Source organism: Barbus barbus, assembly GCF_936440315.1.
Source record: "Barbus barbus genome assembly, chromosome: 18".
Taxonomy (NCBI): domain Eukaryota; kingdom Metazoa; phylum Chordata; class Actinopteri; order Cypriniformes; family Cyprinidae; genus Barbus; species Barbus barbus.
In genome coordinates, this window is record NC_136746.1 from 13,642,577 (window position 1) to 13,666,386 (window position 23,810).

General features: G+C 36.3%; 1 protein-coding gene across 1 annotated transcript in view; it reads left to right on the forward strand.

Moving 5' to 3' along the window:
* Nucleotides 1–23,810, forward strand: part of LOC306884335 (attractin-like protein 1) — a 270,253-nt gene that overhangs the window by 109,480 nt on the left and 136,963 nt on the right. The window contains exons 21-22 of the mRNA XM_079440107.1: nucleotides 5,431–5,524; nucleotides 17,319–17,371. Of these exons, the coding sequence (XP_079296233.1) occupies nucleotides 5,431–5,524; nucleotides 17,319–17,371 (147 nt within the window). The remainder of the gene's footprint in view (nucleotides 1–5,430; nucleotides 5,525–17,318; nucleotides 17,372–23,810) is intronic.

The following is a 23,810-nucleotide window of genomic DNA, read 5'->3' on the forward strand; positions in this document are numbered from 1 at the left end:
TTGGCAGAAATATTTATGAGAGAGTGTACGTGTACGCGTGCGCATGTGCCTACGTGTGTGAGTGGGTGTGTGTTTGTAGTCCATCGCTTTCAGAGTAAGTGCTGAAACAGCAGCTCCAGGCAGTGCTGTTCCTCTGCTATAATGTGAGTACATTTTACACATCATAATTTAGCTATAAATCTTTCTGCTGCATGCACAGTGGAGCCACCGACACTCTGCAGCAGCCCGTCCCCACAGTCCTGTCAAATTGACACGCATACTGATGCACAAATGCACACATATGCATAATGTGTATGAACATGCATGTACATGTACTATATGAGTTCATTGTGAAAATCATGTGTATGTCACTCCTTGTCATACTGACAAGATTTGAAGCCTTTTATGTTACTGCACTATTTTAATGCACTGTTTGAAATGAATGTGTGCTAATATTTTGTTCTGCATCAAACTTTACTGTACTCTATAAGGTTAGGAACTACATTTAGTAAATTTTCTGTGGAAAAGAGTGGACCTCACCCTTACCTGGGTTAATACAAAATATAATATAATATAATACTAATTATATTTAGTTTGTAACAGTCCTGAAAAAAAATCTTTCTTTTTTTTTTGAAGAAAATTCAACTTTGCCATTACAGGAATTAATAAAAGTTTTAAATATATTCAAAAACAAAACAGCTATTTTAAATTGTAACAATATTTCACAGTATTGCTATGTTTTTTATCAAATATATGCAGCCTGGGTGAGCATAAGAATCTTCACAAACATTACAAAAAGATCTTACTGACTAGTGAATAATAATAATTTGTGTGCATATATATGAAATGGTGTTATTGATTTCGAGCCAAAAATCATTAGTCTGAACATTTATGAGCACAACTGAAAATTATGTCCATAACACAAACTGTATGAAAAACCCTTTAAAACAAATTATAAGCAGTCATAATGATTCGCTTAGTAGACAACAGCAATAAAATCTTTAGAGTGGTAAAAAAATAATGTTTTCCTTGTTGGCTGGAATGAAAGAGCGATTGCAATGCATGCTGGGGGAATTTGAACAGAGAGTTGTGTAAAGAACAGATCTGCAGAAAAAAAGCCAACAAGCTGTAAAGCCTCTTGACAAAAAGTCTGTGTTCTTTTATTCTCTCTCGTTCTCTCTCTCTTTGTTGCTCTTTATTTATTTTATTTATAAATGTGACAGCCCTTTTTATGGCTGTATCTAGGTCCAAATAAAATCTCTGACTGGGAGGAGTCAATGGAAAATATTTTTATGCAGGGTCACTCTAAAGGCAGCTAGTTCATTTTATAGTCTAATGGCATTGTATAATATGACACTCTGGGCGGAGGGGTAGTTTAAGGCATGTGGAATCTGCTGACATCAACTGTACCAGAGAAGGCTCGGTGTGTAGTGTTACAAACGCAGCCATACTCTACAAATTACACAGTGATTAAACCAGCTCATTAATATGTACAGCATAATGACATGTGACTAGATCAACATAAACAGTCTCACCTCATAATAGTGTTTAATCATTGTTCTGTGAAGGTGATGAATGTTCTGACAAAATCCTGGATGTTTTGCTGTAAAAACACTCAGATACATTACATTTACATTTAGCAGACACATTTATCCAAAGCAACTTACAAATGAGAACAATGGAAGCAATCAAAATCAACAAAAGAGCGATGATATTCAAGTGCTATAACAAGTCTCAGTTAGCCTAACGCAGTACACATAGCAAGATTGTAATATTGTATATTTTAATTATGTAATAAATAAAAAGGAAACAGAATAAAAAAAGAATAGAGCAAGCTGGTTAGAGGCCTTTTTTTGCTTTTTGTTAATTGTATAATAAATAAAGAAAACAAATAGAATACAAAAAGAATAGAGAAGCTAGTGTTAGTTTAAAAAAAGAGAATAGAATTAGAATAGAGAGTGCTAGAGTTAGAGGGAAATAAAGATGGAAGAGATGTGTTTTTAGGCGATTCTGGAAGATGGCTAAGGACTCAGCTGCTCGGATTGAGTTGGGCAGGTCATTCCACCAGGAGGGAACATTTAATGTAAAAGTCTGTGAAAGTGATTTTGTGCCTCTTTGGGATGACACAATAATGCACTATTCACTTTCAGGACGCAAGCTTCTAGAGGGCACATACATTTAGGTAAAGGGGGGGGTTTTATAGGCAAACATTAATGCCTTGAATTTTATGCGAGCAGCCAGTGCAAATTGATAAAAAGAGGTGTGACGTGCATTCTTTTCGGCTCATTAAAAATTAATCTGGATTAATTGTAAAGGTTTGATAGAACTGGCTAGAAGACCTGCCAAGAGAGCATTGCAATTATAGTCCAGCCTGGACAGAACAAGAGCTTGAGTTGTGAAGCATGTTCTGAAAGAAATGGCCTGATCTTCCTGATGCTGAATAAAGCAAATCTGCAGGACCGGGTAGTTTTAGCAATGTGGTCTGAGGAAGTGAGTTCTGTCTTGGCAAGGTTGAGTTGAAGGTGATGGTCCTTCATCCAGCAAGAAATGTCTGTTAACAGATACCTGTTAGGAAGAAAATGGAGTCATTTAGCAGATGCTTTAGTCAACCGCGGTGGTTGCAGACAGGTGTGCTATTAGGTTTTAAGGAATAAAACTTAAGATTTACACTTGGTCTACAATAAATTAGGTAAGAAAATCCCTCATTTTGAATCATGTATACAGTATATAAATTGCATTTCTGTCATATAATGTAAAATTATTCAGTACTTCTCCCAGAATATTGTTGCCATTACAAATGATTTGGTATTCTCATGTTTATGTTTGTTTGTCTTTAATTTCAAGCATATGATTGTCCTTTAATTTGTAATTAAACTCACCTGTAGCAATTCACATGTGTTGGCAAAATAGAAATCACACTTGCAACTAGTTAAAGTGGAGAAAAGTTGACGCATCCTTTATGTTGTGTGTCTGTGTGTACCACACTGAGCATGGAGAAGAGAAAGCACAGCATAGAATTGTCTGAGGATTTGAGAACCAAAATTGTAGGAAAGCTTTGACAATCTTAAGGATACAAATCTATTTTCAGAGATATTAATGCTGCTGTGTCCAGTGTGTGTCAAGAAGTTGCCCATGGCACTGTACCTGATCTCCCGGGATGTGGACAAAAGAGAAAAATTTATGAAAGTTTGCAATGAAGGATTGTTCAAATAGTGGATAAAGAACCTTGATCAACTTCTTAACAAATTCAAGCTGACCTGCAGGCTCAGAGTACAACATTGTTAACTTGCACTATCCATCGCCATCTGAATGAAAAGTGACGCTATGGTAGGAGACCCAGGAGGAGTCTACTGCTGACACAGACACATAAAAAAGCTTGACTGGAGTTTGCCAAAACTTACCTGAGGAAGCCAAAATCCTAATAGGTGAAGGTACTGTGGAGAAATGAGACTAAAATTGTTTTTTGTTTTTTGGTAAAGCACATACATAATTCTACTGTTTTCAGAAACAAAATGAGGCTTTCAAAGAAAAGAACACAGTCTCTAAAATCGAACAAGGTGGAGGTTCACTGATGTTTCTTTGCCGCTTCAGGCACTGGATGTCTTGACTCTGTGCATGGCATTATGAAATCTGAAGACAACTAAAGAATTCTGGGGCACAGTGTAGGGCCCAGTGTCAGAAAGCTGATCTCATTCAGAGGTCATGGGTCTGACCCAAAGCATACTTCAAAAAGCACTAAAAATGGTTTAAGACAAGGTGCAGGAGAGTTCTGAAGTGGCCAGCAATGATTCCAGATCTAATTCCCATAGAACACCTGTGGAGATATCTCAAAACAGCAGTTGGGAGAAGGAACCCTGAAAGACCTGGAGCAGTTGGCAAAAGAGTGCTCCAAGATTTCAGAAGAGAGGTGTAAACTCATTGATTGTTTCAGCAAGTGATTCATTTCAGTTATTTTTCTTCCAAACAGTGTGCTATCAAATAGTAAGCTGTTATTATTTAATAATGCTAATTAGTAGTAATTTTGCAAACACTTAGATCCAAAATGGCACAGTTAGTCCCCTCAGGAGCATCTCAGGGGGCTTTAGCCACTATACCACACACCAAATGGTTCATTTTGGCCATTTGGTTTTTGGATCTCACAGGAGATATTTATTTTGGAGGGGTACTGTTCTTGTCAATGGGTTGTGAAGAATGGAATAGTCTTGCTTGTTCAGGAGCCTCACCTCTGTGATGCTAATCTGCTTAATGAACTCTCTCTGTTGAATAATAGTCTCTGCATTGGGTTAAACTCTGTTTGTTTGTGTATGTGGTTTCAATCTGATATTACTGTCTGATAACTAATGAAAATTCTATCTGTAATGAGAAAATTGGAGCACTAGCCCCAGAGATGTAGACTCAGGTTTGTTAAAATTGTCACATTAATCGTCTGTTTAAATGTAAACTGAGCCCTGTTTATTTATAGACTGTTGTAGTTCCACTTAAGGGCAGAATTTAATCAAAAAACAAGCATTTATGAGAGTTTATGAGAGAAGTGTTGAGGTTACAAACAAATCATTCTTTGAATTGGATTCTCTCTATATATCATTTGATCTAGTGCAAATAGGCAGTCTGAATCTGTTTCTTGAGTTCCTATTAACTAATTAAAATCTGGTTTTAGGGGATAACAGCAAAGTCATTTTCAAGTAAAGCTAGTTCCTTTGGTGGCCATATTTGCCACCAAGACCCAATATGCTGGAATAACAGAAATCACGAAAACTGATTGCCAAACTAGCATTTCAATAATATATTTCAAATTGGCAATAAAGTCTGACATTAGCTGTCTAATGTTTTTCCTACTCTCAAATAGTGTTAAAAACTTGTATATTTCAGGTGTGCCCAATGTGAATGTGCAGTTCTAAGCATAAATTTTAGGAAACTAACTGTTCCTGGAGCTCCTAACAGCAGCTGCATTGGTGCAATAACTTTACCAATTGGCAAATAGGAAGGAATAGGAATTGGCAAGAAGGCAGGACTTCCTTCTACTAGAGCCGCCATATTGTGCCATGCTGTTTCTGCCTTTCAAATGAATTCAACTGAACTGCCTTTCAAATTAATTCAACTGAACCATCTTAGTATATATAGTCTTTGATAACAGCAAATGAAAGAGAGGATAATCAGTGAATAATGAATTTTGGTCTGTTCCTCACACGCTAATTTTTGAAGACTTTGATGGACTTTTATTTTGTGAAGCATGAAAGCTTCATTTTCACTGAAGCTTTCATTGTAATTACATGGAAAAAAGTCTCCAATTTTTCCTATTCTGTTCCACAAATGAAATAAAGTCATACAGGTTTGAAACAAAATGAGAGTGAGTAATTCAATTGGAGATGTTTAATTTTTGGCTGACCTATCCCTTTAAAAAATGTTCTTCTTCTCCTTTTTCTCTGTCTACGTCTTCTATCTTCTCTCCAGCCTGCAGATGTAACAACCACGCCAACGTGTGCCACTCCAGCTCAGGGAAATGCTACTGTACCACTAAAGGGGTCAAAGGGGACCAATGCCAGCTGTGAGTATGACTGCATTTCCCATCACCAGCAATCCTCCCAGTGGCCTGTCAGTCAGAGAGTGATAGACATGAGACCTTCAACAAGTTTCCTCACATTATCATGCTCTCATTAGCATCATAGCACATTTTATTCACACGTTTAACCCTCTCGTAAGTTCGCACCTAAGTGTCTTTTTAATCCCTGGACATTAATTTTAATGGCAACCTCTATTGTGCTGTGTCAGCGAGCCTCTTTTCTCTGTGGCAAAGTGCTTATATTAAATAGCACTTTTGGGGCTGACACTGTGCCCTGGGTGTGTGAATGTACTGAGGTCCATATAGACAGAGTGCTGTGTGGATGTATTTGTAACACCACCGCCATTGGCACTGATAATGTATTAAGCAGTAATGAGTTCCCTAGGACTTAAACATAGTTCTCAAAAGTTTCTCTTTTCCATACAAACTCTATCCTTTTTTTTAAATATCACTAAAGTGACCCGTGCATAGAGAGTTAGATGACACACTAACAGTAGAACTTCAAACGCATGCCTGAACCGCATGGATGCATTTGCTTTGTTTGCTTGTACTGGTCGGGGTTGATGTTTTATACAGCACATCACATGGCAGTGGAACTGATGTACATGTAGGTGTATTTACTCTGTTACGGTGCACCGATATGACTCATAGGCCCCAGTTAGAAAAAAGTATTTTTAAATGCTGGCACCCAGTTAATAGTGTTATTTTGTTCCAGTAATTTGTCATGAAATGAGATAATTTTTCTCAGTAAACTTTAAGAATTTCATAATTTCCTGTTGCTTGACTTTAGTTTACTTGCCCATGAACTCTAAGGAGAAGTGTTCAGTTGTCCAGGGCTGACTAAGACAATGCCAGATTCTCTACCAAGAAGGTTGTGCATGTTATCTAACATCATCCATCTTTATTCTTGACATTTTGTCAAATTACATTTATTTACTATTCTTTTTAGTTCTTAGTATCACAAATGTGCAAATACAGTTTGCTTGCTAAACCATTAAAATAATTTAGTTTTCTCCCACTTCATTTTATTTCCATCACCAGTTTTGCCTTTTTTTCTGGTGAATGAAATTTGATCAGAGAATGCAAAAATTTTGCAAAATAATTAAACTTTCTCTGGGAATGCAATTTTTTGCAAGTGAATGCAAAGTTTCTCTGGGGAATGGACATTTTTTTTTTTTTTTTTTTTTTCTGGGAAACAATTTTTTAACAGGGTAAAATGCAAAGTTTATCTAGGGAAGGCAAAATGTTTTGTCAGAGAACAGAAAACTTTTGCAAAAGAATGTAAAGTTTCTTGAGGGAACACAACAGTACTGTGAATAAATTAAAGGCATTGAAATATATATTTTTTCTCATTTCATTTTTTTTCCATCTCCATTCTGTGAGGCTTTGTAAAAACAACAACAACAAAAACATATTTTTTCATACGGATGCCCAGTATATTGGGACCATATCAGTTATCTGCTGACATTAAAGACTTTTTTCCATTTATCATATCGGTCAATATCGCACATTTAATTGTGTATGCTCCTTTTTTTTTTGCATCCCTAGATTTTCATTTTGCATCATTCTGAACAGAAACACAAAGTTTTTTGGTACACTAATGCATTGAATTTTTTCCCCCTCTCATCTAATCCCCCCCCCCCCCCCCCCCCCATCTCTATGGGGTTACTGTAGACATTTTTTCCCCCCCTATCATCAAGTCCTTTTAAAGACTCCATACAATTTAATGCTGGTAGGCCTACATATATTTTCTGCACTGATTTTTGGATCCAGTTCAAATAACAGTTCCAAATCTGGTTCTTGAGTTTTCATTAACTCTATCAAATCTGGTTGTAGGGGATAACAGCAAAGTCATTTTTAAGTAAAGTTAGTTTATTTATTGGCTTTGTTTGCAATGGCTCCAGTGAGTTATTTGAGGCATACAAGACCAAATCCAGGGTTCCCGCGGGTCCTTAAAAAATCTTAAAATGCCTTAAATTAAAATCCGGGTAATTAAGGTCTTAAATTGTCTTAAATTTACCGTAAAGTTGCTGTAGGTATTAATTTTTTTGCCAGTGCATTTAATGGCGATGGGAAAGCACAGTGGCCCACCGTAAAACATCTAATAGTTGATTAATTTTAGTATGGTGTGAAATGAGAGTCTCCGCGATTTAATAGCTGTTTACGGTACGTCGGCTACAGACGCTGACGTCAGGCTGCGTGTCGCTATTACGCGGTTGTCGAGGTGAGGTTCAAAATGCAAAGAAGATGGGGAAGTGCAAATTTAACGACAAGTGGATGGAAGAGGATGCATTTAGGAGGTGGTTGGCGCCGGCTGAAAACAACGAGGAAATGTGTAAATTATGCAAAAAGTCCTTTTCATTAGGGACCATGGGGCTCAAAGCCGTCGAGTCGCATATGAAAGGAGGAAAGCATCAGCGGTACGTTGCAGCAGCTAGCCACAGCGGGGCCAGGTTAATCCCTGCATTGTTTGCAGCACGACCTAACGATGTTACAAGTTCAGACGCCACCTCTCAGTCGGCTATAACAAGTTTCATTTCACCGCCAGACACCCAAAAGGCAGAGGTACTGTGGGTTCTCCATACTGTGACGAGGCACAATTCATTTAAATCTAACGATGACATGCCATGTTCCCCGATTCGCAGCTTGCAAAGTCATTCAACGTTTTGGCTTGGGAAAGGCTGTTATGAGGACTTTCATTATTGAGCTTATTTATGATGGAGACTGCTTTAAGTGTTGGAAGTATTATTATTCTGTCTCCCACTCAGCCATGATGGAGTCCGCTTTAAGTGTTGTTATTTTCATTATTCTATATGGTTCCTTCATGCAATGCATTGTGTTGTTTAGTGTAATCCAACTTATGTATGTTATGTTGGCTCTGTTCTGCATCACAAAGGAACAAAAAAAAAAAAAATGAAAATGCCAACTGTGAGCTTTGTTTACATCTATATTGGCCAAACAGTGTTGGAAGGGTTATTGTTAGTTATTATACTTTCTCCTAATTTGGAAAAAAAGGTCTCATGAAAGAGTATTTTTGCAGAGTTTACACCTTGCACATAATTGATAACAAATGGAAAACTTTAAGTTTTGATTTCCATTGTAGGAGGCAATAAATTGAGTATTCCAAAGAAATTATGACATTTTTGGGTCTTAAATTATATTTGTTGAGGTCTTAAAAAGGTCTTAAAAAGCATTAAATTTTACATTTTACTTTTAAAATGGTGCAAGAACCCTGAAATCTACTGGAATAAATACAGAAATTACAAAAACTGCTTTTGGAGGATTTTGATTTTGGAGGGAAACATGCAAGATTCAGTAAAATAGATTTAATAATGGTAAGTGCTGTACTACACTCTTGTAAAATAATAGAAATACATGTTAGCATGTATTTTCAGTAGGTCACTCATGGACAGGATTTGTTATATGCAAACTCCAAAATCTACTTTAAACCACATTTATTATGAACGAGAATGTTGCTTTTATACATAAAATCAATGATGAACTTGAAATAATTTCAAAATTAGCCAAAAAAAAGGTCAGCTGGGTAGCCATGTTTTGTTGTCCACCTGTTGTTGCGTACAGTCACAAATAAGTTTACCTGCATGAAGTGGCTAGCACTTACATGTACTTTCACATCACCATGGGAACCGCTGAAGTGATTAAAGACAGTGACTCACCCAGTCTGAGCGATGACAGATGAGCATTTGAGACACAGACTGAGTGCTGAATCACATGTCTTTAAGCACGTAACAGTGCATCAACCTTCCTTCTGTGATGAAGGCATAATCTGCTTCATGGACTTCATCGCAATATGAATTACATTTTTAATCAGATTGCATGTAATAGTGATGATTAAACTTGCAGTATTTGTTGGACACACAGGTGGATCCATCTCAGACTTATTGGTGTAGCCCCTACTGTCTACATGCAGATTTGTAAATGGATATGAAACTGTGTCTGCTCTGATTTTGGTTTGTATTTGGGTCTGGATGTTTACATCTAGAGTTCTGGGTCTGAATGTTTATCTGTGCCCCATTTTATCTTCAGATGTGCCTGTTTGTGTGTTCAGTGAAATGAGCCGGGTAAGCTGGCCCAACAGCTGTGAATATGTGTGTTTTGAGGGACCGTTTCTCCTTTTTGCTTTAGTCTCTGTTGATAACATGCTTTTAGCAGTTAGATTGCAGAGTACTGCAGTGTACCACACAACCACAAAAACAGTGAACATGCATAATGTTTGTTCTATGTACTACGTATCTATGGTTCCACGAAGGACCTTGAACACTACCGCTCTAAACTCTTACTGCATTTCAACAGTTTTCTCATTTGTGTCTATTTTTATTTCCCCTGAAGAATTTTAAGAGAAATGTCAGGTGTAAAATTGAGACTTAATTGAAATCGAGAACTCTAGTTGGTATATTACATGACTAAATGTTGTAAAAACCAAAACACTGCTCTCATATTTGCTTTAGTCCTTCCTTTGCTGCTATAACAGATTTTTCTCTTCTAAAAAAGTTTTTGACTAGATCTTTTAGATGTAGATAGATAGATACAGGAATTTGCTCCCATTTAGACACGAGCATCAGTAAGCGTGTTTTCATGTTTAATTTTATTCAGACAAAAGCATTAATGTCTTCTTAAAATGTCATGTAAACACTTTCCGACAGAAATTGTTAAAGCTATTCCAGTGTTGACATAGTTCAGTGTTACATTAATTAAACACTAATAATCCCTTAAAAATAAAGGTTCCAAAAGGGGGTTTCTTCAATGGCAGCAAATGCCATAGAATAAACATTTTGGGTTCCCCAAACAACTTTTTAGTGAACTGCTCTTAAAAGAAACTTTTTTTCCAAATGTGGAGAACATCTTAATAATTTAAAGAAACTTTTTCCACTATAAATAATCGTTTGTGCAGTAAAAAGGTTTTATGGATGTTAAGGTGAAAAGCATGGGTAATTCTTGGAACAATGAGATAGGACATGTTGAAATCCCTGACTCGATTGCAGCCTTGGCATCTTGGCATGTTTGTGATGTTGATATCTTCTGAAAGTTCTTCTATGAAGTCTGAAGCAGGAGACAAATGTCCATTTGCTCTCATTGCACTGCCATTTAGAAGAAACAACTAATATCTTATTTGTTTTTTTGTTTTTCATATGGCTCTGTAGGGTCACTTTTAATTTTTTTTCAGTGATATTTTGAAAGCAGTCAACCCGACATGACAAGGAATGCAACTAGTGTTATATATAGAGAGATTGACAGAAAGTGAGTGAGTCTCTAAAATCTGTGAGACAGTGAACACCAAGGTCTCTTTCAAGGTTCTTCTCTTTGTTGCTTTGTGTCTTTGTGTTTGAAAGCGCGAGGAAGGGCGAGAGTCAGAGTGAGAGAGTGTGAGAAAATAAAATGAGAGAAAGACGAATCAAGAAAAAGACAGACTGAAGGGAGAAAGAGAGGGAGCTAGCAGGTGGCCCATGGCCTGTTTTAGCCTGTTTCCTGTAATGAGCTGAGCTGTCTGTTCAACACGGTGGGAGAGACAAAGATGTGGTACTCGTTTAGAGGACGGAAAGGTAGTGCTGTTGGAACAGTTCATAAAGGCAGACTTCCTCTCGCCTGGATACTCCTAATATGGATGTTGCATTGGGCTGCTAACATTAGTGTGTTCCATATGTATCTGATACAACACAGTAGATTTTAAATTCACCATACAATTTTTACAAACCCTAGATATTTCCCAATTAGGGATGGGTACCGAAACTCGGTATTAAATCGGTCTCGGGGCTAAATTATGAAAGACCGGAGTATCGATAAGCTCTGACGTTATCGGTACTTCTGTCGGTATTGGAGAAATTAAGAAAACACACATACATTTATTGTTGCTCTCTCTCTCTCTCTCTCTCTCTCTCTCTCTCTCTCTCTCTATATATATATATATATATATATATATATATATATATATATATATATATATATATATATATATATATATATATGTCGCCAGCTGTTTTTATGTGCAATAATATTCAAACATTTGTCTATGATGCATTTTTGCTATGCGCAATTCAGAAGCCAGATCGCGCTCACGCGGATGAGCCTCAGCACACGCAACATGAAAGTCCTGTTTAATTATGATAGAAGAGAGAACCAACTATTCAAACATCTGCTCACACTTTAGGCCTGTGGCTGTTATATTAAGCTAAGTATTTTTTTTTTTTTTTTCGATTTTGGCTTCGAAGGATTATAGCCGCATTTCTCCCTTCCCTTCATAGCGGCGCGGATTCGTTCCTCCGAACCAAAACTTATCTGAATCAGCTCAATCAGTGATTGTTATAAAATGCCGTCTTTACTGTTGCTACATTGCAGGACATATTTGATAGTAAAACGTTGAGAGTACAATCTGAACAAGTGACGCTGTTCAGGCTGAAATGTGTGTGCGCGCATGTGCCTGCGCGGCGGCGTGCTCCAAAACGGACAAGCAAAGTACACTTTGAGCTTCGGGCGCGTCTAAATAACACACAAAAATATGCCAAAAAAATACACACACTGTGTCAAAATGGCCGGTTATGAGAGTCTTCACTTTTATGTTTTAAGTGGACAAGAACAGTTGGGAGAAAATCCGATGCGTGTCAGTATATTGTCTTAAAGTGACAGACTGGAGCTTGAGCCATCAATGTTAATCAAAGAACAAAATGCAAAGAGAAAATCCCCCACAGCTCTTAATCTGAACAACGTTATAGCTTTAATAAACATAAATCTATCAGTACATGAAAACTATGCTCATTTACATCTGATTACCTGAACATTAATATTAGTAGACCTTCATGGAAAAATGAAAGCACTGTTTATTTCATTTCGTTTGTGTGTTTGTTTTATTGTATTTGTCAGTTTGTTTTACTTTGTTTCTTTGTTCATGTTGTTACTGTATCTTATGTATATAAAACACTAAAAATACCTGCACACTGGTGCATTTACAAATTGATGAAGTGCAGGCATTTTTAGTGTTTTATATACATAAGATAAGATACTGTAAGAATATGAACAAAGAAACAAAGTAAAACAAAAAGTACCGATAAGAATACCGTTAAAGTACCGGATCGATAAGCAGTATCGATAAGAGTAGTAATACCGTTAAAACCTTAACGATACCCATCCCTATTCCCAATAAAGGACAACCTGCATAATAAAAAATATTAAATGCACAAATGTTAAAAAAGCTAAATCATTTAGTGCTATCGTTTCACTAGAAGATATAGTCCTTGATATGAATGTTGTTATTATTAACATAAATTTTATTAACTCAAGACACAGAAGAAATCATTATTAGGTGGATGATTAAAAAATATTCGGTAATTAACTAGGTTATGTATTCATTCTAATATGTTCATTTTGCAATGTTATTCTAAAGGCTCTATTCTCTTATTGTTATCTTATCTGAGTGCAAAACGATGCTTTTAAAGCAGAGTTTAAAGATACTTAAACAATGTCAATATGCATTTTGAGGTATTGCATCAGAAACGTGATGGAAATGCCAAATTTAAAAAAAAAAAACCCAAAAAAAACACTTAATTCATAAAACAAGGTTTTATGCTCGCTTGAGGTGGTTTTTGACTTGTACGAAAAAATAATGAATTTGAATAATGGGAGATGGAATAAATTCCTCTATACGCATCAAAACGTCATGTGACTTTACGCTATGGGACGACATAACCTGACTTGCCAGACCAGTCTTGTTGCACAACATCTGAAATGTTGTTATGGTCATTCTTAAATGCTAGAGCACTGTCTTACGCGACTGCGTTCCTGAACAGCAGGCATCCGACTCTGTATTTATTATGTTTCATCTGCTTGCTCTGAGGCACAAGTAATTTATTATATACAAAAATTATTATATTCACTGGCTTCTCCTACATTTCTTAGTGATATTTAGTGACAGTTTGACGATTTTGGTTGGCGATTAGTCACTCCTTCTGTAGGTTACATGTTTTCACCAGTAGGTGGTGACAAGTGACTGTTTTTATGAGGGAGTCATTTCAATCAAACATTCAACCGATTCTTTCAAAAACATTTTCATTGGCGGTGCAAAAGTAGCAAAACTAGCTGGTAATACTTCTATCTATCTATCTATCTATCTATCTATCTATCTATCTATCTATCTATGTAAGCTTTCAGACTAGGTTTTCTCAAGGCAACAACAAAGATTGTTTACAAACTTTACTCATCTAGTTATTATTGTTAGCATTATGTTTAATAATATGCCATTTTGGGGGTTTTGTACAGTAGCCTAGCAGGATCAGTTTTCCATTCACCACACCTACACTCATCTTGTTAATGTTTGTTTCGTTTCAACTTAGTAAACCTTTTTTGTAATGTCTCGAATTGTGTTTATGCGCTTTTGATCCACGAGGAGGCCGCTATTTAATTAGACAGGCCCTCTCGAGGAGTACTTGAGCGAGAATGCTCAAACCCTGCGAGCAACAATTGCGTATGCTTTTGTGAGACATGCACACACAGAGCTGTCTCAGTGTGAAATGTGGCACTCGGAGGATTTATCTGCTAATTCAGTCTCCTGCGAGCAGGCGCCACACACATTCTGTTTATTTAGTCAGGATGAGGGCCTGTTACCTTGTGGCTAGAAGGATCAACACAGGGCAGTTAGCGCACCACTCTCTCCCTCACCTGCTTTTCTTCTTTCTTTCCTTCAAACTAAGAGAGCAGTAGGACTAGACAGATGACTAGAGGGCATGCCCACTGTCTGACACCTGCTGTTTTCATTTTCCATCCCCTTATTTGTTCTCTCAGTCCCTGTCTTGTTATGTTTTTCTTTCACACTTTTTCTGGAGCTCATGTTGTGCTGCACTGGGTGCACTTGCTTTAATCTGTTGGCTGACTGACTGACTGATGCCATTCAACAACAAGGAGGTCAGTAATACCTGGAGAAAGCTTAGCAATGTATTAGCATTTCCATTCATCTCAATGGCAGTTGCTCGGCTAGCTGGTGCAGGACACCAGCTGTTTTCAGACGTCATGTCGTTCCAAACCAGTATGTCTTTCTTTTTTCTGTGGAACACAGAAGAAGATATTTTGAAGAATGTTTGTAAACAAATGGTTTTGGATCCTTTTGACTTATATTATATGGACGAAAAAGTCAATGGGAACCCAAAATGTTTGATTTCCAGAATATGTTCTTTCATACTGGTTTGGAGCGACATGAGGGTCAGTTAGTGATGACAAAATTGTATTTTTTGGGTGAACTGTTCCTTTTAATGAAATAAAAATACAGGAAAATTGCCTTAAAAGTAGGGTACTGTACGGCACAGAGCAGTGTAAAGCCAAGGAGGAGAATATGAGTTACAAAAGCAGGCAGAAGTTGAAGAGAATTAGAAATATTTGAACAATTATGAAATGTTTTGTTAATCGGAGCACAGTGTGAATGGTTGTCCCACTGTGCGTGGTGAACACTCAGCATTAAAAATGTTCCTCTGGAATAATATCATTTTATTGGAGCCCTGGAGGGGTCTGCCTTTCTTTTTTATGCCTGTTTTTTGTCCTGAGGTGGTGTCATGCATGATTTTACCCTCCTGCAGAATTCTTTTCCCCTCAGAACCCAAAACAATTCTATTGGCTGAAAGATGTTTAATGGGTACTTGTTCTAGTGCCTGATTTGAAATCCTGTTATGTGTGTTTTTTGAACTATAACTTAATTTGACAAATCAATGGCTGCTAAGTTGTCACATATTAACGATTATACTTTTAAACATTTATGTTCTTTTTTCTTTGTTATCTTGATAGATGACTAAATGACTAACCTACCTATAAACCTATATTAATTCACAACTACACTATTGTTCAAAAGTTTGGTTTGGACAGTAAGGTTTTTAAAAAATAATAATAATAATACTTCTATTCAGCGAGGGGGCTTTGAATTGATCAAAGTTGACAGTAGACAGTAAAACAGTGGCATTTATACAAAAGATTTCTGAAATAAATGTTGTTTTTTGAACTTTCTATTCATGAAATTATCCTGAAAAATAAACATGTATCTCTGTCTCCACAAAAATATTAAGTAGTAATAATAAGTGTTTCTTTATCACAAAGTAAGGATATTAGAATGATTTCTCAAGGATCATGTGACACTGAAGTAATGTCTGTTGAAAATTCAGCTTTGCCATCACAGGAATAAATTGCATTTTAAAATATATGAAAACAGTTATTTAAAATTGTAATAATATTTTAAATTATTATTGTTTTTGCTGTATTTTTGATCAAATTAAAGCAGCCTTTTTTTCTTTCTTCTATGATTTCAATGCAGTGCTCTTTCTCAGGCCTTCGGCCACTTCTCCACTTCAAAGGGCAATTTGGTGATTAATCATGCGTGTTTGCCCTGCTGGTCCGACCATCCATCTGTGTGTTTATTGAGCTCTGAATCCACACACATGAACTCACTGCTTCTGTAGCATGAGGTGAATAATAAACACTCAGTGTTTACATGCCAGTAATGAGTGTTTGCTTTAAACTGAACCAGACATGCCACTGTGTTCTTCACTCAGGCAGACTCTCTCACCACGTCTGTCGTCCTCACAATCTCTTACAATCCTGACTGAATATATGGATATCAAAAATGGTCATTAAAATAAATGTGCTTCACAAAAACTTATCAACAAGAATGCCCTGATAGTTTCTCTTTTGTACTATGAAAGCTTAAGTGTTACTCTAACCCTCTGTTTAAACCAATGCATGGTTCTCATATGCATAAAAAGTGTAGTTATACTGTATCTTCCACTCAGGGTTTTTTGCTCATCTTTCTGATCCTGAGAGAGTCGGTGACAGTTTTGTGCTTTTGGCACTGCATGAAGGGTTTTGTTTGGTTTGTCAGTCTCAATTGATCAGAAGTGTGGTCTCATCCTCCTCTTCAGGCCTCAGAGGTGCAGGGCACCTGACGGCCCGTCCACTATAATCATCTCAAGCCCAGCTAAGAATATACTACCTGCAGCACAGGGAGAAATCAACATAAAAAAAATACAACCACACAGCCATTTATGGTCCCACAAACAAGAAACACTCACACTCATGGTTCTGAGACAAAGCAGCAGAATAATTTTGTGTTTGGTATCAACAAGGTTTGGTTCATTGATTTGTTATGTACACTACTGTTAAAAAGTTTGGTTGGTAACATTTTTAAAATGTTTTTGAAAGTGTCTTATGCTCACCAAGACTATTTTTATTTTTTTTAAATAAAAAATAAACAGTCAAGGCAGTAATAGTGTAAACTGTTATTGTAACTGTTTTCTATTTTAATATATTTTAAAATATAATTTATACCTGTGATTACAATATTAAATTTTTTGCAGTCATTACTCCAGTCTCCAGTCTCACATGATCCTTCAGAAATCATTCTATTATGCTGATTTGATGTTACAAAAACATGGTAATTTTTTTTCCTTTGATGAATAGAAAGTTCAAAATAACAGAATTTTTTTAAAATAGAAATCTTTTGTAACATTGTTAATGCCTTTACTATCACTTTTGGGACATGTAATGTATCAAATCAATCAATCAATAATTTTTATTCATGTATTTATTTATTATGGGCTCAACATATTTTAAAAGAATAGTTGAAACATTAATAGCTGTTGTCTTGTTGTATAACTATAGCAAATAATCACTGAATTTAAATTTTTTGATGAACTATTTCTCCCTTGATGGGTCAAAACTAGCTCCCAAATCTAGTTTGTTTGTGTACATGCATCATATTGGTAAACTAATTGTTCTTTCTTTTTTTTTATTGCAGATGTGATTCTGAAAATCGCTACCTTGGCAACCCACTTAGAGGAACATGTTACTGTAAGTAACCCTCACTGGTACTCTCTGCCTCTCTCTCTCTCTCTCTCTCTCTCTCACACACACACACACACACACACACACACACACACACACACACACACACAGTCATAGGTCTGGTGATATTGCTAACTGTTATATCTTGCTATTTTATAATGTTAATGTATTGTCTCTCTTCATGGATTTTCTCCAAAATTGCATCATTTTAGCAATCATCTTTGAATCAAGTCGATTCAAAATGTTTGATGTAAGAACCATACAACAACAGAACAACAACACTAATCTAATGACACAGCCTTCAGGAAACTTAATGGCCAAATAAACAGCACATTAAAGTCATTGTAATAGTCACAATGTTGCTTAATTTTATGTAGCCAAAAAACAAACATCACACATATATTGTGAGTATTCAGTATATCATCCAGCACTCGCACACATTACCTGTGCCAAACCTATTTCACCCTTGCACTTTCAAACTTCACAAAGTAAACATATACAGCACCTTCTGGAAGCACAGCAGATGGAAGTGTTTCTTTCTAACCCCTCATCAGGACTCCATCACACAAGCATTTATCTGTTCTCTGCGGTATAACGCCACTTGTTCATCTTGGCTTCTGCCTGCTGTATCTTTATGTGTATATGTGTGCATTGTGTGTGAGGGAATCTTATTTGTTGACCTTGTGCCAAGAGCCAAGAGCATAGCCCAAAGTGAAACACGTGTGCTCTTGGCTTCACCCATAGCTGAGATGTATAGTTCACATGTTGCCTATTTGGAGAGTTTAAAAGAGGTTTGGATCTCAGTACAGATGTTTGTGGTGGATTAAAAAAAAAATAGAAATAGAATAGAAAAAATAGAACAGCGAATATTATTCAGAATCATTTTCAGCAGCCATGACATGGACATTCACTCATGTAATCTGTTATCCCACCTTAAGTAGGGGCTTCTGTTCCATTTTCAAAGAAGTGGAAGCGGCCAGCATGTCCTCAAGCCACAATCACTGATTCTGACTTAAAGTGCCTCAGATAGAATCTGAAGGTCAGAAAGTGCAGTGTGCAAGCAGTCACTTTTGATTCACCCCCCATACATCAGCTGCTATAAAATGCAGTACAAATGTGTGGTAAGATACAGCATTTACGCTGTATGATTTGAAGCTAGGAGAACTGGACCGACTTTATGCTTCTTTAGAGCAAAAGTGGGGTTCTCTCTAAAAGAAGCTTTTTTTTTAAACTAAAGTCATTCAGTCTTTTTTTAATGGCTCATGTTCTTGAGTAACTTGAGTTCTTGTATTTTTTCATTGTGTTTTATAGGGTAAACTATTTATTTTATTTTATTATATTTTACATTGCTTATTTTTGTATTTTACTTTACTTTTTATTTTGTAATTAAAGTAACAGATATTTTTAGACCGTTTTTACAGGTGCTACTAATGCTAATGTTCAGAATGTGCATCATTTACATGGTACAAAAGGTTTGTTTTTTGTTTGTTTTGTTTTTTAGCAGCCAATTTTTTGCATTATTTATTTATTTATTTTAAATTAGGAATAGGAATTCAATCCCAAATCCCTAGAGCACTGTTACTCTTACATGTTGTGAGCATTATAGGATTATTATATTATAGGATTGCAAACAAACTTTTAGCAGTAACCCATGATGTTTGTCAAAGCTGGCTGTCTCTGGCTCTCCCTGTTTAGCATTCTCTGTCTATCATAGAAAATCTCTGTCTCACACACAAGTATAGATTTAGTTTATATTCAGAGCACTAGATGGCAGCCTAACAGCTCTAGTATTAGTCGAGTTGTCATGATTGACAGTTTAGAGGAGTCATAACTTCCTCATCTGTCCACAGAATAAAGGAAAAGATATACAGGAAATGACACGGCCACAGAACAGAACCATCATCTTCAGGAGCAGCAGACACGGGCTTTCTTGAAAATGACTGGGAGCTCATCCACACAAACCACAAGACTGCAGGAAATTAAACTCTACTCAGTACTCAAAGAAAATAAAAAACCTGTTGTAAATCATTACTCTTGTCACTACAAGTCCCAGAAATTCCATCCCAGACCAGATCTGACCAACCAAACCAGGCTTACGTAAACAGCCCTATAATGCCACCAATGAATGTTTTTAAAACTAAGCTCCATTTGATTACAGAGTCTCAGATAAGCAGAGCACATCCAGACAGCCAATTTATTTTAATGGCCGCAGAATCATCAGTAGGTGATCCATTCTGTTCTTAGCAATTTGTGTGACTCTTGCTTCTAAACAGTTTTTTTTTGCTACCTTTTGGACATCTGAGGTTTATGTTACTTACCAGACATTTGTGTTATCTACTGCACTACAAAGGCAAAAGGTGCCTTATGGTGGAAAGGTTCTTAGTATTATGATTAATCAACACACCAAGGAGATGACTGTGTCAGAAGAACGTGTGAGGAGTTTGCAAGGCTTTTATGAGCAGATCACAGTTGCGTTCCCTGTATATAGGAGGATTTATTACCAATGCATTATTTATAATTGACCTCCCCTCCAGTCGCTGCAGCACAATACTGTTATATCACTTCATGATTGATGGTGCACTGCATCATATCCTCCTGTGGTCAACAAATCCTTTCCAGCATCCCCCCTCTTTCCAACTGAAATGCAACACGCATTAGAAAGAGAATTCCCATTGGATGTTCTGTTGTAAAATGCAGATAAATACAAACCTGTGACTGAACGTTCGATATTGAAGGGTTAGTTCACCCCAAAAAATGAAAATTCTGTTTCACCTTCATGTTGTCTCTTTCTTCTTCTGAATACAAAAGATGATCATTTGGAAAAATGTTTGAACCATTTTAGTACATGCAGTGAAAGTCAGTGTGGTCCAAAACAAGATTAGACCCCATTGACTTGCATGGTATGGAAACAAACAAACTAACATACCAAAAACAGAAATTATTGTTAATATTTTTTAAACTACATCTGAATTTGCAAACCATAAGACATGGTTTTATGTTTTACATCAAAGTGGTTTTATTATGACCAGTTTGATGTAAAATATTTTTTTAAAGTACTACCTGAGATTTTAATTATATTTCAATAAATTTATAATAATAATAGTAAGAACAATACTATATTATATTATTATTAATAGTTGTATTATTGAATGTTAACTTGGCAAAAAAAATAAAATATATTACTGTTATAGTCGTACTGTAAAAAGAATATTTGATGATGACTAATACTAATTTAATTTCACACTACAAATTATAGTTGTAATAATTATCTTACATGCTTCACTTTCAAATGTACAAACCCGTAAGATTTTAGCATTTCAAACCTGGCATAATAAAAAAAAAAAGCATTTCAAACCTCAAGGTTTTATTGGACCAGAATATTGGTGAAGTGCTGTGAACTTCTGTCCACAATAATGTTATGCAAATGTGAAAATAATGTGAACCTGGGGCACGCTGTGTTCCCAAATGCATGTTAAACTCACAGCACATACCATGAGGCATCTGATGCCAGTCATGGTTAGATAAAATAACCTATGTGGTATCTATGATTATATTACACTGGAGTTCAGATTAAAGCAACTGTTCTTCTTCATTTCATACTCCTTGTATGGTGTACTAAACGCTGAAGTGTACATTGCAGCTGGCCTGCAATCTCTCTAACAGACACATAACACACACACACACACATACTCGTCCCAGCAAAGACAAGCAGCACCTCACACTCCCAGCATCCAGCTGTTATCTCTTACTAACACTGCTCCCATCACTCTGTCACTGTGGATTTCATCACACGTGTGCAGTGATTCAGTTGTCCGGCCTTGAATATGTGGGGCGGACACACTCGCTAATTTGACCAATTAAAGCCATGAAGAGAGGCTAGTCGGAGCGAGACAAGTCTAACTCCCCAAGGGAACATCAGTGACATTTACCCACTGAGTGGGATTGATGTTTACGGTTCGTCTCTGTAATGTCTGTTATCACAAGGAGAAAAATCAAGGGCCATCAAATATGATAATAGTAATGATGACGATAAATGCAGCTCACTTGTAACGGTAATTGAATGTGTCCTTCACTAACGCAACGGATAGCTGTATATTACAGTTTCACCTTCAGTGTCATTAGGTCATATTGCAATGGCCATATACATGATGATGAATGTGGTGCAGTCAAAACTCTCATCAAATCATTCTCTTTATTTGACTAGAGGTCATATTCCAATGTTATGTCATATTCTAATAGTACAGAGTAGCGCTGGACTGTAATAAACACATTTTTTTTAACGTCCTTACCGTAATTTTAGAGCACCATTAGAGTATCTTTTCTTTTCTTTTCCTTTCTTTTCTTTTCTTCAAAATTCAAAAATGTGAAGTTTTTGTCATGTTCTGACCCTAAAGAGTAGTTTAAAACCACAATTAATGGTCTGGTTTCTACAGCTTTCATTAAAGGCAAAAATTTAAAGAAATAAAAGAAAATAAAGAAATAAAGATCTGAAATGTATCGTGATAATCATCAATATCGACTGATATGAAGAAAATAAAATTGTCGTGATCATTTTTTTGGGCCATATCGCCCTGCTCTGTTTATGTCTGATACACTGATCGACGGCTAACTTCCCTCAGCCTGAATCAAAGCCATAACTACTGTTTTAAACACATACCCAATGAGTGTCCCACCAGCCAGACAGACACTACCAGACACCCTCAGGCCCCTCATCAAAAACTAATCAGGCATTCTGCCTAGACTGCTAAATACTTTCAGTCAGGCTGTTTTGTGCTTGTGCACAAAGACACTTTTATTTGGACATCTAAGGGCCAATCTTATTTTCTTAAGATAATTGTATTGGCTTTAAGCCTTAGGTGTGGATATGTTCTCCAACCAAGACAATGTTACAGTGCATGAGGATGAATTAGGATTTTAATTTCTCCATTGTATTTTGGTCACGCTGATGATATGGAGAGAAAATTGATTTGAAAATACATCTATGATGTAATCAATCCAGAACCTCTAATGTCAATTGATTCTTTCTATTTATGCCTCTTTAAAATATAATGTGCTTTCAAATGAAGTCCCTGCAGATAGTCAGCGATAATGGAGATATTGGTTGATAGTGTGTCCAGATTATTTGTCACACTAGGAATATAATAGTCAAGTTAACCACATTCAAGTTGTGTACCGCACAATTTGGCAGAATAGGAAAATTGCATATCATGTATGCACATTCCTGAATGCAAAAATAGTTGTATGCTATTCCAAAATTTGTATAATTTAGATCATATTTTGTTTTGATACACATGAGCAAAAACACATACCACATACCCGTTAAATAATTTGTAAACAAGAACATCTGACCTTGTATTATCAGGAATGGTTAGCTAAATCATGTGCTTTTGTTACGCATACCTGGTTGTCTACAGTGTAAAAAAAAATAATTTCAGCTCATTGCATTCACAAGGACCACGTGAACCAGTGTATATTTAGCTTCAACTTATTATTTAAGGGCAGTGTGCCATTTTCTTTCCTGCTTCTAAAAAAGATGACTCCAGATGTCCCTAACCCTCCGCTGTTCTCATTACCGCCAGCAAGGTGTTCCAAAATTGAGGATGATAACGTTTATGGTAGAAGACATTAAATAAAATACCTAGATCCCATTTGCCAGGGATGGCTTTCTGTTATTGCTTCATTTCAGATCTCTGAACCTGGAAATGAAATGTTCTGCAGGATGTTTAGGGGAAAATATACTTTGGCTTGATGAGACTGTTATTTGAGATTCTTGTAATAGCTTTATTGAATTATGTATTGTACATAAATGTGTGTATTTCATAACCAGAGCACGTCACAAGACAACAATGATGTTGTCGGTTGTAATCAGACCGTCCTCTTTTGGCTTCTGATGTATGTTTTGTTTTATTAAATGATGGTGAAAATATTCCAGAGTTCAAGAAAGGTTAATAACCTCATATGTTAATAATTTAATTCCTCTGAAATAGAATAGCAGCACATGTTTTCATGCAAATTCTCTAGATTAAGTTACCACAAAATAACCATATTATTTAGTGCTCCCTGATTTCTCTCAAGGGTAAATTTGATTTACTGGCTAAATTTGTGCAATTATTTGGCTTCTTATAATTGCATAATGCAAAAATGTTGGAAGCAGTGAAAATATTTCATAGTATTGTTATTTATGTTCGTTTAATCTTTGCATTGTACTTGATTAACTCTTGACACACGTTCACTCACACGCACATACACATGCAGTCATGCAAGCGAACACAGATGCACACTCAAAAATATTAATATCATAACAGCAGGAGGTCTAAAAGAGTGGGCAACAAATAGCTCTAAGTGTCCTCTCAAGCACATAGACATAACTACATGTATATCCTACAACCCAAAACAGCCTGTTGATCTCCCTTTTAGATTTTCCACTCTTATTTTCCCTTCATGG